At 40.1% G+C, this 13,486-nt stretch overlaps 1 protein-coding gene across 2 annotated transcripts in view; it reads right to left on the bottom strand.

Moving 5' to 3' along the window:
- The window catches only part of LOC145437877 (uncharacterized), a 273,341-nt gene that overhangs the window by 49,338 nt on the left and 210,517 nt on the right, over positions 1–13,486 (bottom strand). Inside the window, exons 2-4 of one of the 2 annotated variants that reach the window (XM_080315216.1) lie at positions 10,731–10,893; positions 8,168–8,260; positions 7,181–7,290 (exon numbers count right to left, since the gene is read on the bottom strand). The exons of the other annotated variant lie outside the window; for it this stretch is intronic. Of the exons in view, the coding sequence (XP_080171342.1) occupies positions 7,181–7,290; positions 8,168–8,260; positions 10,731–10,893 (366 nt within the window). The remainder of the gene's footprint in view (positions 1–7,180; positions 7,291–8,167; positions 8,261–10,730; positions 10,894–13,486) is intronic. 2 annotated transcript variants of the gene reach the window in all.

Genomic DNA, 13,486 nt, shown 5'->3' with positions numbered 1-13,486 from the left:
TTTTTCAAGTTTTTATAACATGGGCTCTCTAATATCCTGAAATGTATGAATCATTCAAATATGGCAGATATCCAATATGTATAAGAAAAATGTAGATAAAAAATCCAAGTGTAGCTCTTGTGTATGAGTCAGCAACTAATAAAGAGATTGAACTTACTAATTTTGTCATTGCACACTATCCTGATTACAGGCACACACACTCTTACTACTAATAGACATTGGTCATAGATGGAATTTAATAAAGTAGTCAAAGACCATAGCCTATGTCTAGTCTACATGTGTTTCGACGCGACACTCCGTTGTTAATGAGTGCCGATTTACCAGGCGTTGAATCCTGTCTGCTGCACTAAAATCTGCTACCGTGGACTAGGCAAACCTTGCGTATCAGTCTTGTATTTAATCTACCAAAACCAAGAGCGCCATACTGATTGAGGCATAATGTGAAACACGAAGATGCGTAAGCGAGTTTCGTAATAGTGCTTGCTCGTCCGTTGCTCGATGGAAAGGAGGGCGAGACAACGGTAACGAGGGCTATTTATACACTAGGGAAAAGATAATTAAAGAGTAATCAAACAATCAAATCACTAAAAATCGTACAAATCACTAAAATCGTAAATTTACAATGATTGGAAAAACCGAATACAAATAGGGACAGTTACATCAGCGAGAACTGATTCCTCTAAAAATGTACTCAAATATAGAGACTACCAAATAACATGCGCAATCGCAAACACTCCCCCATTTGACTGAACCCAGTCAACAGAATTGCATCAATAAGTAAAACGATCGGAGGCGTCAGTACTCAGATGCGTACACAAATATGTGACCGCACAGGTCCGACGACTGTACAATACAGATATTAATTCGAAAATGGCACGATCCCTTGTGGTCACGTAACAACTTCTGAGAACCATGGATTTCGAGTCGAGAGCGCAAATCAAAGGGTAAGTAATAATTATATCACGTCCAGTCAACGTTGGCACAGAATAGTTCGATGGATCAGCCGATTAAAGCCATATCAGGATAAGTGACTCGGTCCGAGATCGATTAAATTTGGTCTGAAGGGGCGAACTGATGATTCCATTCCCGACTAATGTTACAGTTACATTTCAATACACTGAGGTTAAATGTCAAATGTCCATCGTATTAGAAGCTATACAACCTTCGATCCCACCGACGTTCAATAAATCACTTTTGAATGGTAGACAGGCGTTCAGCAACTCTACTAGTGATGAGAACCAATCACTTTCAAATTGTAGAGAGGCGTTCGGCAAACTCCATACTAGTGATACTAATAAATCACCGGCAATCGTACGGAGGCGTCCAGCAACTCTACAAGTGACGAGAATAAACCACCTTAAAATGGTAGAGAAGCGTCCAGCAGATCTGCAAGTGCTTTGAACGTTGTAAGACGAAGAATAGTAGACTACGTGGCTCCAAGGCGAACGCTTGACCAAAATGCTTGATGACGGTAATCAATGTCGGAAGAATCGTGTCACAGTCGCTAAAACTTCGTTATCATTTGAGAAGTTGAATCCATCGTCGCAATCGTGGAGGCGGCGTTGACAGCATTCAACTTTGTAACGATCATGTAACGATCTTGAATATGTCAATCAATCGAAACACGACCGTTCACCAAACGTTGGAAGACGAAAACGGATGAATCTTGACCCTCGCAACGGTAAACGTAGACTGGAGAATTGGTCACAATCGTCCGTTCCGTTCATATAGAAAACGAAATCATCCAACTGAATGTAACAAAAGATATAGCAGATTCGGTGCAAGCAGAGTCAACCAATCCTCGATGAGTAGCAGAGTCCTGAATACAGACTAAATGCCTGCGCCCGATTCGAGGGGAGTCTTGAAGAAATCGGCTTGAATGAGCTTTAAGGCGAATTGCTTCTAGACTCACTATGGCGAAATGATTCCAGACCAGCATTATTGCGAATTGTTTCGACGCGACACTCCAATCCTAATGAGTGCCGATTTACCAGGCGTCGAATCCTGTCTGTTGCACTAAAATCTGCTACCGTGGACTAGGCAAACCTTGCGTATCAGTCTTGTATTTAATCTACCAAAACCAAGAGCGCCATACTGATTGAGGCATAATGTGAAACACGAAGATGCGTAAGCGAGTTTCGTAATAGTGCTTGCTCGTCCGTTGCTCGATGGAAAGGAGGGCGAGACAACGGTAACGAGGGCTATTTATACACTAGGGAAAAGATAATTAAAGAGTAATCAAACAATCAAATCACTAAAAATCGTACAAATCACTAAAATCGTAAATTTACAATGATAGGAAAAACCGAATACAAATAGGGACAGTTACATCAGCGAGAACTGATTCCTCTAAAAATGTACTCAAATATAGAGACTACCAAATAACATGCGCAATCGCAAACAACATGTACTTAACCAAGTATTCAAGGATTGGGACTTGCAGTCTTTCTTAATCATTTGTTCGACCCAAACAGCTAAGCTACACTACATATATTTTTAATTTTGTCAAGTGGGAAGCATCGTTTGGTCGTATTTACATCATTTTTACAATTTTACAAAACCAGCCGATGCATTTGCTCTCTGTCACAGTATCATGGTATAATTCCAAAAATTGCATCAATTTTGACTGCATCGCGAAAACGCATCTTGCGATTTTCTTCCCCTCTGCAACTGAGTTGTAATTTGCAAGTAATGTCGAATTTTATCTATATCAGGGGTGGGCAACTTTTTCGGCGAAAGGGACACCTGATATTTACGAACCATTGCGCGGGCAACTGGAATGTTTGATAACCTTTTTTTAATCGTCGATAGGAGCGAACCGAATTAGGTAACATTGCAAACAAGACTTATATTAATACGCTCTAAAATTGATAACAATATGTCATGCAACTGTGCAGTGCGCAATCAAGCCCTGGTCGCGCGCAGCGCGAAATGTTTTTGCAAGATAACGACTGAATTAGGCTATATCAATAAATATGTCGCTAACATACATTGGGGGTCGCATCTGTATACTACTGGGCTCATTTGGCAAGGACAGGATTATTCGACGTTTAGATATAGCAAAATCGACGGTATCAGTGAACATGCCTCTATCATTTTGTGCAAATGTTTTGTCGACGATCTCGCTGCGAGTGCACAAGCGAAGCCGCATGTTGGACGACACGTTCTCTCCTAATTGCGAATATAGTTAGACTCAATTCTGTGAATAATATATATTTATAATTTTCAGAAGGGGGCTCAAATACTGAATGCAAGAAATCTAGTGACAATGAATCATGCGAAGTACCGAGAAAAATTTCAAGTCAACTAAATCTGCTATGAAATATTCTACTTTATGGTCATATACGAAGATCTGGGATAAATATGTCTGGCCCCTGAATACGTCGATGCGTCAGAACTGTTGTTTTAGTCATCATCAAATTTCGCGGTCATGCTAATCAAATTTTGGTTGGCCTTGCAATTGTATCTGATGTCATAAATAATTTAGAGAATTACCTTCTCCTGTGCCAAATTTGGCCTGCGTGCCACGGGCTGGCCGCACCTGATCTGTATGGTTATTCATAACAGTGATTGGTGGTGCATAAAAATTATATTGAAAATTCTTTGAAAGCAAATGTTTTCATGATAGAGAAGTCGGAGTCGGAGTCGAAGTCAGGGTGATTCTCACAAACTCCGACTCCGACTCCAGTCAGTATTTTCCCACCGACGCCGACTCCGACTCCAGCTATTATAGTTTTCACGACTCCGACTCCGACTCCGACTCCATCAAGCGAAAATTACCCCGACTCCGACTCCACCGACTCCGACTCCACAGCCCTGGTACGAACCTCCGAAACTTAAAGGTTCACGTTCACAAACGAACCTTGGTAGGTTCTGCTCTGTGAATCTTTTTCATATATTACAGTTTTCCACATCATTATAACACCTTTGTTTGAAATTCATTGCATTTCAATTGCGTGCCACTGTACGCTTTGCGCTGGCAGCATAAAAAAGACTCTGCTGTGAGATTGACCCGTAATCACACAATATCAAGAGGGAAATACGCTACATGTAAGTATAGTCAGCGAATAATACTATTCAACCAATCAATGGAGTTCATATGAAGAATACATCGTTGTCTTAGGTATAAAATCTAGCAGGCGTACGGGGTCTATTTTGATTTGATATGTTCATTGTTTCTTTAAAACAAATCCGTGTGATTGGGGTGTTGGCTACTCCAGTATAACTTGTTAATGGGATAATATCGGTACCAAGTATAGAAATAGGGTTGGGGTGAGCCACTGAAAGGTTCAGGTTCGTGTGAACGCGAACATGAACCTCATGACGTCACGTTACGTCATATTTGTAATTCTAAACCTACATTTCAGTGAAGTGATAAATATTACTGTACACGATACCTAAAGACGACTCGGGCCATATAATGCCACAATTCTGAAGTACACACTGATTTTTAAACGTCGCCAAATGAGCAATCTGTCGCCAACTAGAGCAATCAAATGATATAATAACGCCATAAAATCAACATCTTCTGTGGCTTTGCCAACAATTTCGACGAGGACTTGCAAGGGAATATAAGCTTACGCCTTAACGGTCGAGGTAAGACCGTACAATGTATTCGGCGTCTGGGTGTTGCTACGTTGTGCTATGCGTTTTACCCCATCTTAACAAGTTATACAGCACTAGCCAAAAGCCCAATCGCACGGATTTAGTTTTTATGACACAATAAACATATGAAGTCAAGATTGACCCCGTACGCCTGCTAGATTTTTGACATCAGACAACGGCACAAATTTCATTGATTGGTTGAATAAGCACCATTTGCTGACTACATACATGTAGGGTATTTCGCTCATGATGCTGTGTGATTGCGGGTCTTTCTAAATATTCACAAACAGAAAGCTGGATATCTTGAGCAAACTTTTTCAACAAATCAAGTACAATTTTTGAGATTGTCAAGGTGCATGCTCGTTTAGCGATGGTTTTTTACGACGCTCGCGCCATGAATAGGGTGGCCCGCAGTTGAAACGCGATAACACAGATTCGCAAGAACTACATTGAAAGATCCTCTTGAAAATGATGGTGATATTCTTTGCAAATATAAATCTTCTAAGAATGAAAACAGCGATCATAAAGAGACAATAAATTTGCCCGCAGAAAAAATACAGTAAATATATTTACAACGTCATTGATAGACGATATCATTAGTCGCGCCAATGTCGATTTGACATTATCAGAGCAAATAAGCTTGTGGATGTTGTCTGCACAATACATTACGATATTTAGTTTCCTGATCTCCTCCTGCAGAGTATCTATATTCCTCTAGCAAGCAAACAACTACTGACGGGGCACTTTCTTGTCTCATAGAGATGTCACAAAATTATCAAGGTATTTATATACAGGCAACTCGGGCATGTTACGATTGCATGTTCAGGGAATATCATGTTATCATTTTGCTTATAGCGATGAAAGATCTTACTCAATTTTAATGAATAAGTTCATGTCAGTGAAACGTTGATCTCATATTCAGTATTTACGACGACGAACCCGTAGACAACCCCGTATATTTGTCATGTTGAACTCACAGTGCAACATTTGGTTACCCCTGGATACATTTGGATTGATTCAAAGTTTTTGCTGATTCCAAATTCGCTGTTCCCAAAAGTACAAAAAGTTTTAGCATCGGTTGCTGGCCCAGTAAATGCTGCTGATTGCAATTGGGATTGGTCCCACCGCCAATTAATGGCATGTTAGGTACTTCACATATCCGATTTATTTGGTCGAAAACTACTACAACTTTATAACGCGCATTAAACCTGAGTTTTCAATTATCCACCTCCTTTTGTAAACGTCTAGTATAACACATTGTCGTACTACTCGGCTACATGAAGGCAATTGTATACATGGCATGACACCTATCTATGTATGGTATCTACCTATGTATGGTATGACACCTAATCTCGAGAGTGATATGAAATGCCTCCGAATATCTAATGATAGGAAGAAGATCAATCATGGTTGTGATTAACCAAATGGTCAAATGGAATTCTTAAACATTTGGTAGGTTGACTCCAGGTAACTAGCAATAGATGTCCGGGGGGGGGGAATGTAGTTAGACTGAAAGTCGAAAATCAAAAGTTCGTAATGCATTGCGAGGAAAACAGCAACAACAATCTTCTGCTTTCGATAAATCTACATTTCCGATATCGATATTAACCTAGGAATTGGGAAGCGATTGGCGCAGTTGGTTAAGCCGTCATCGCCACGACACCAATGGAATTGGGGTGGAACCCAAGTTCTGCCTAATTTCCATGTGTCGGAGGTTTATCTTGGCTCCTCATCGCGAACCTCACAGCTATTGCTGCAGTGTATAATAAGCCCAGAGTGAAGGTTAGCGGAATCAAAATTCGGCTGTAGAGAAGAGGATACGGGTGCAATGAAACGAGGGAGTCCGATGATGAAAGAGTGCGACTGTGAAAAGTCGTCCGGAAGAATAGGGAAAGCAAACACAATTAATATTACACATATTCTTGTCGTGGCACACATGACCTGTGTAAATAAAACAAAACTAAATAACCTAGGAATTATATCGTAAGGCCTTTCGCAAGAAAAGTGTAAATTAACTACAACACCCGTCACAATGGCCAAAGAACATTGCTAAACCAGCTCCTGTGATTCAATATGTGCTGGTTGCATCTTGCAACTTCCATGCGTTCAAGTGTCTACAATGGTGGCGGAACTGACCAGGCAGATAATTACATAAGAATAAAATAATATAATATCATACTTGCAGTAAAACTATACAATGTACCAAATAGCATGGCATGCCGCCTTGAAGTCTCAAATGTTGCTATTTATAGAGCGATATAAACGATGCTATGTGAATGCAATAGCAATGTTATTACGAATTCCAAACTGAGTCTAAAAGACTGATTTTCTACTAAATTGCTTTTATGAATACAAAATTGAATTTGAAATACTGGTTATCCCGTATATTGCTTGATCGAATTATTGTAATTTCGTCACTCTCCTAAACAAGTAAAATTGATTTCGGTGTACCCGTATATCAATTCAACAGGCATATACCGTCAATATAACTAATGCGACAAAGTTTCGAATATTTGTAAGAGTGTAGTCTGGAAGACCATGAGCTATTCTATTTCGATCTTAGAAAAATGCTTACTGAATTGACAGATATATCTCCTCCTCGGTTTGTTGCAGCCTCTGTCATGCCAGACGAGATTCTTGTACTCAGAACAGGTATTATCATTGTCATTATTGTCTGCGGAGTTTCTAAATCGAATAGGTAAATTTAACAGCGTTGAGTTATTCGGTTCAATAAAATGAAGCGTATATTCAGTTAGCCAAGGCTTCGCTAGAGTAAACAAGCCTCCCAAAATAGGTCTGATCATTGTCGCTTTCATTTGATAACTGATTATGTCTTATGCTGTCTGAACTCCAAACACATGCACATACTGGGCAGAGTTTCCGCTCTTTATTAATAACAGTTCAGTCTACCCGGGACTCTCACCGGCAACTCCAAGTTCCGTTGCGTTATAGGGCGCCGACGCGCCAATCTATGAGTCAACGTTCGGGAATATTATCTAGATTTCCGTTGAGCATCCGCAGGATCGAACACGAGCTACTTGCCTATCAAAAACTACGTTCGCATGTTCCTTAGTGTCGACAGACCCATGTGCTATTCAGTACGTTTTGAGATCGATATAACAAGATGAAGAACTATCCTGTTACATTCCTGATCTAACGGGGCACAAACGTAATGCTGAACTGCAACAATTTATTGCGTCGGGTGAAGTACATGGATACAGTACAATCAGTCCTAAATCTTGAAGAAGCTCGAATATACTATACATATATCACAGGCTCTGCTCTATGCAACTTAAAACGATGGCTCGGTCAGGAAATGGGGACCAATGACATTCACATGCTCTTACCATAACATAATGTGGAATTTTGGATTATATTCCCATCAAGAGAATATATAACAGAACAGAATTATAACTATCGTTATAGCAATCTACTTTACGCGACTTTTAAAAATGACATATTATAGGTGCCTTTTACCCTGGGTGAAAACGATATTACAAATGCGTTCGAAGCAGATTTCTAGTACCTTATAAACATTCGAAATATATAATTCAAGTCACACCTCCTTGGATTCACACCGTCCCATTCACCTCCCAGAAGCCATGTCCACTTTCCACCTATTTTCTCAAGACCTTGGTGATAGATTTCCGTACCCCTATAAACAAAATATATTTTAGAATAAAACATAGGGATACCCTTTTTTGTGACGCAAATTCCGGACATTCTTTAGCGCCCACTAGCTGACTTTAAAATGAGGTATGAGCACATCGTCTGTCAATATGACGTCACACTAGCAAGGCGGGTTATGATCCTGTTGCGGAGGGGGAATACGTGGGATTGTGTGTTGTATCCGGGACCGAATCCATATATTTCAGCCCCCTCCCGTGCCGGCCCAAATAAACACTGATCCTGGGCCCAATAATCGTTGCAACATTTAGGGGACTTACTATATGCATCTGGTTTTTATTTCTATGTAGTCGGTAAATTTTTTGAATGAATTCTGGCAATAATATTGGTTCCTAGATATATTACTATATCATGTTGATCCTCCCTCCGCCAACACGTTCAAAGTTAGCGACAGGGAGCGCAACCGTACATCGTTATGTCATGTTCATGTCACACGAATAAGATTAATTTATGAGCCTAAATGCCGTTCCACCCTTTCAGGTAGGACACCCGGTGGATCCCAACCTTTTATGGCCACGACTCCATTTCCAATTCAAAATGTTCCGTGACCCATCTCAAAATTTAACAAGCTGATTATTAAAAAAAAAGTCAGCACCTCAGTTCGCGACCCGCCTTTCGTCAAAACTTGATTGTGCGCCCCACCATGAGATATCATAACTAATGAAAAGGAAATTCAACTTACAGTGCGTCGCTGTTGTTGTTTTGCTGTATTGATGGTGTTTTGCGACTGTGATGGTCATTTGCACCAGGTCTATATTCTTTAATTTGATTCCGTAGATGCCGATTTGTAGCACGACCCACTTCTAGACGTATTTAGGACAATATTCATGCGGATCAGATGTTGAGGGGGGATAGATAAACCTCCCACACTGGAGTCGTAACTTTTACGTCGAACACAATGAGTTTCTGAGTATCTTGCGTCGCGATAACTGTTTGCTCGTTGTAACACCAAATCGGACTGGATTGCTGCATTCCGATCAACGATCGCAAAGCTATCGGATCGCTTAGTCTTCATATTAACACACTGTTCAATTTCGCGCTCCAATCAAAATGTTTGGCCCGAAAATCTGGTTCATTAATTATAAGGAGCACGGAAACGTGCTGGCCTACAGTGATTATGGACTCAACAACAATTTAATTTAGAGGATAAAATTGTGTATTTCATCGTATGCTGGCCATCCGGCAGTCGACGAGCATGTCCACATTCAAGTCGAAATACAAGCAATTACTACTAAATAAATACTAGTCCATCCTCAAGATTACCGGACCACGACTGACCTATCGATCTCGCTTCCCATGACATGCCGCCCTATTTCTTGTCGCTTCCTTTTTCTATACTACCTTCTTTACTTTCATTCAGTATGCATGCCGCCTCTTTACATCGCCTAGGCCAAGGTGGGTGTCCGATTCCATAGACAACTGCTAGTCGTTTCGACATCTTCCTTTCTTTTCACTGTATCGCATTTTTTGTGGTGTATTGAACTGATAAAATTTGCTAATAAACCAATGATGATGATGATGATCACGAAAAGATACGGTGCTTAGCATATTGGATAAAAACTGTACCAACAAGAAATTTTTTGCGGCCCACCTGAAATAGCTTCGCTATTAACCGGTTGGTAAGCACTGGACTAACGCATCTAGATGTATGTACAGTGTGTACGTCCTTAGCGGGCTCTCGGAATATACCATTCTACTATAATTGCGATTACAATTAGACTTACCTCAGTAACTAAATATTATACATATTTATTTTCGATTGCATTTTGCGAGGGCGATGGCTCACATATTAAAATAAATATAGGTAACACTAAATCGCCCGCAGCGCGAAGGAACATTTCGTGTAGAATAAATCTGCCCTAAAATAACAGCTTTATGTTGATCTACGAAAATATTATTAGCTACGAAAATATTCAAGCCTAATACTGGACATTATTTTGACATATTTAAAATTTCCCCAAGAAACCAGTTTGATCAGTGAAATTCCCCACATGTCCGGAAAAATTCGGACATATGGCAGCCATAATAAAACAATAACGCTAACGCCTGTCTGCAACTTCAATAATAGTTATTCTCATGCGTTGAACCACGCATTTCTATCAAAATAAAGATCCGGTTGAAAATGGTGTAGCATTACGTGTCGATGTGTTCGTGTGCTGGTCCTCAAATGTCATGAATTCAAAACGCTATAATGTGTGATTTCATCGAATTGAATCGACTTTCATAGGTATAATTGATCGTGATCAAAATAATGAGTGTCAAAACAACTGGTGTCATAATAGCGAGAATTGCAAAACAGCGAGTGTCATGAAAGCGACATTTTTAAAATATGCGAAGCTAACACTAAGACATGCGGACTGCATATTTGCCCGAATACTTTGACTCTCTCGCAGTTATGAAACTCTATATGTTCCCCAGAGGCCAGTATTAATACGTACAGGCCTGCTCCCTTCATATATTCCACTATTTCACTTGTCTTGGGTTCGTTCTGCCATCCACCTGCGTTGGAACAAAATTCCTTCACTGCTGGCAGAAACTTGTAGTTACAAGGAGCCCAGAAATAGAAGCCCGCCACTTCAAACACCTTGTTCTGAAGCCCCGCTGCAATTGAAAATAATAACCTGTAACTATAGTTCTGTGTTTCAAATTTAAATGCATTTTGAGCAAGCAATTGCTTGACCATGGCCCGGTATCTTCACGATTATACTTAACCTTTCGTTTTGGTTCATTTCACGATTTTAAATACGGAGAAAAATGCACAGGCAGTTATTTTTGAAATATGCCAAAAATGTCAACTTAGCCTATTTTGGTGTTTTTCAAGAGTTAATTTTCGGCGATTCCGACATCCCTGCGAATTAATATTTGTCAGCGTAAATTCACCATGTTAACCGCTTTAGTTTGGTTTGCTATTTCCTATGAAACAGAACTCAAAAAACGTCCACTCAGTACCGACTGCATCTGCACGATCGAACTTTAATGGTCTTTTCGATTTGAGCTCATAATTCACTGGTATTCACATAGATCACAATATTACTTATGATTACAATTCAAAGGCAAATGGTTAGGAACCACGAGTGGATTTAATTTTTGATATACTATGAAAATATCCATCTGGGATAGAAAAATCTAGGAACGGGAGTAAATATCTGAAATGTATGTACGATACGTATTGATGGCGGTTACTTCTCGACGAATAAGGCCTTTTGAACAATGTGTCTTCACTTGGATATTGATGAAACTAGATGTTCTTATAGTAAAACGTGACAAAGTCACTAAGTGATTAAACCATGTAGCTATTTTTAATAGCAAAGTAAAGACCAACGGAGTTTGGTAGCTAAATATGCATTAAGCTAAATGCAGCCTGGGTCGGGAGTGGCAGCTGATACGTGATGAAACAAAATACACGATAGCTGACAACAGGAAACGTCTCACCATTGCACTAAATCTACAAATTCGGAATATCATTCATAGATTCCAAAATGTGCTCATTACTGCCTATTATCGTACTACTTGAGGCAATAATCATATATACCAGGGGCGGGCAACTTCTCCAGTCCGTGGGCCGGATATAGAAAACTTAAGTCCGCGGGCCGGATTGCTGAATCGATTTATTCGCCCATTTATCCACATATACAAGGAATAAATCGTATTTAATGAATGTATTTTAACGACAGCAACGTCACTTCATCGCCATTTTAGCCGATAATGACGAAGACAATGTGGATTTGAGAATACAGGCGCCACCATGTCTGGTTCTCTCTGATCAATCAACACACGGTGCAATCATTAATTAATATTTCAAGACGTTCGATAAGTCCAGTACCCCAAATTTACAAATAAATTAATTCATTAGGGTTGAGTAGGTGACGAGATACCGTCGTTGTTCAACTGTATGGCCTAATTAATCTCGATATTGAATTCATGCGGCCTGCGTCCTCTGCGAAATTTGAATAGTGGCAATAGTTAGCAACCCCTGGGATAAGCGGTATCTTGCAAAAGCCTAGAAGTGTGCCGTGCTACATGTCGGCAGTTACGGAATCAAAAATACGAAATATCAGCCTGGTGTAAATGACCAGTGTAGTCGACAAACACCACAAACGACATTAGGGTTCAGTACATCGTAAATGCCGATAATGTAAGCCTTCTCCCTTCGACGAACTTACGCGTAAGCTCTACTCTCGCACCCTGCGCATACACGTATATATAATAACATTCAGTCAATAAAATTGGACCTAGCAAGCAAGTTGTGGGGAATCTCGGCAGACTAAGGCCGCGGGCCATATTATCATATAAGACGGAAAACAGTCCGCGGGCCGGACAAAATCCTTTCGCGTGCCGGATCCGCCCCGCGGGCCGTATGTTGTCCGCTCCTGATCTATACAGTTGGTTCGTGGTATAGAACTTGAAGATAGCATTCAATACAACATCCATTGCAGTAAAATATTTATTCAACTCGAAGACTTTTCGGGTGCCTCTTTTCAAGAGTTAACGGCACATTGAAGGGATTTAAGCAGAATGAAAAGCAAAACCAGAAAGTCAAAGTATGACGCAACAATCAGAAATTACATACCATGAAGTCCGCAATGTCATAATGGCAACAATAACGAACTTTGAACTGTACGGTACTATAGTAATATAGCAATTTGAAACTAAACAATAACAAACACGAATTAGAACGCACTAATGGGAAATTTGTAAGTTATACAGAAAATCTTTTTGTCTACATAAAATAGGCTTGGTCAATAGAAAGATTGTTAATTCTAAGGCTTTCAAATGAAACAAGGATCTGCCTCGCGCAATGACAGTAAACATTTGGTGATTATAGTTTTGAGCGCAAGAAGGGTTCTCACTTAAATGTTGGCCAATTGACGAAGTGTATGCTTGATAATCGTCATAACAGTCAGTTTTTGCGGCTAATTTGCGTTGTCGTGCGAACTCTGTACGGTCATTTGCGCAAGTTTTTGAGCGAATCAATTTGGGAATGTTTTGCGTTATCCGTTCAAACAATCTTTGGGATGTACGTCTTACATACCTACTATCACAGTGGCACTTAAATTCGTAGACGACATCACTTGCATTTAAAGCAGGAAGTACATCCTTAGGGAAGTTTGGCAGAAGTGGTTTGGTTGTATACACCACATGCGCATTTACACTATAATAACAACGGTGCACCGCCGAATTGATCAACTTTTCA

The sequence above is a fragment of the Botryllus schlosseri genome, chromosome 4, assembly GCF_051294905.1.
Source record: "Botryllus schlosseri isolate E-star chromosome 4, Bs_hap1, whole genome shotgun sequence".
In the NCBI taxonomy this organism is placed as follows: Eukaryota; Metazoa; Chordata; class Ascidiacea; order Stolidobranchia; family Styelidae; genus Botryllus; species Botryllus schlosseri.
Note: the sequence above shows the minus strand (reverse complement) of the source record. Positions and strands in the feature narration are given on the sequence as shown.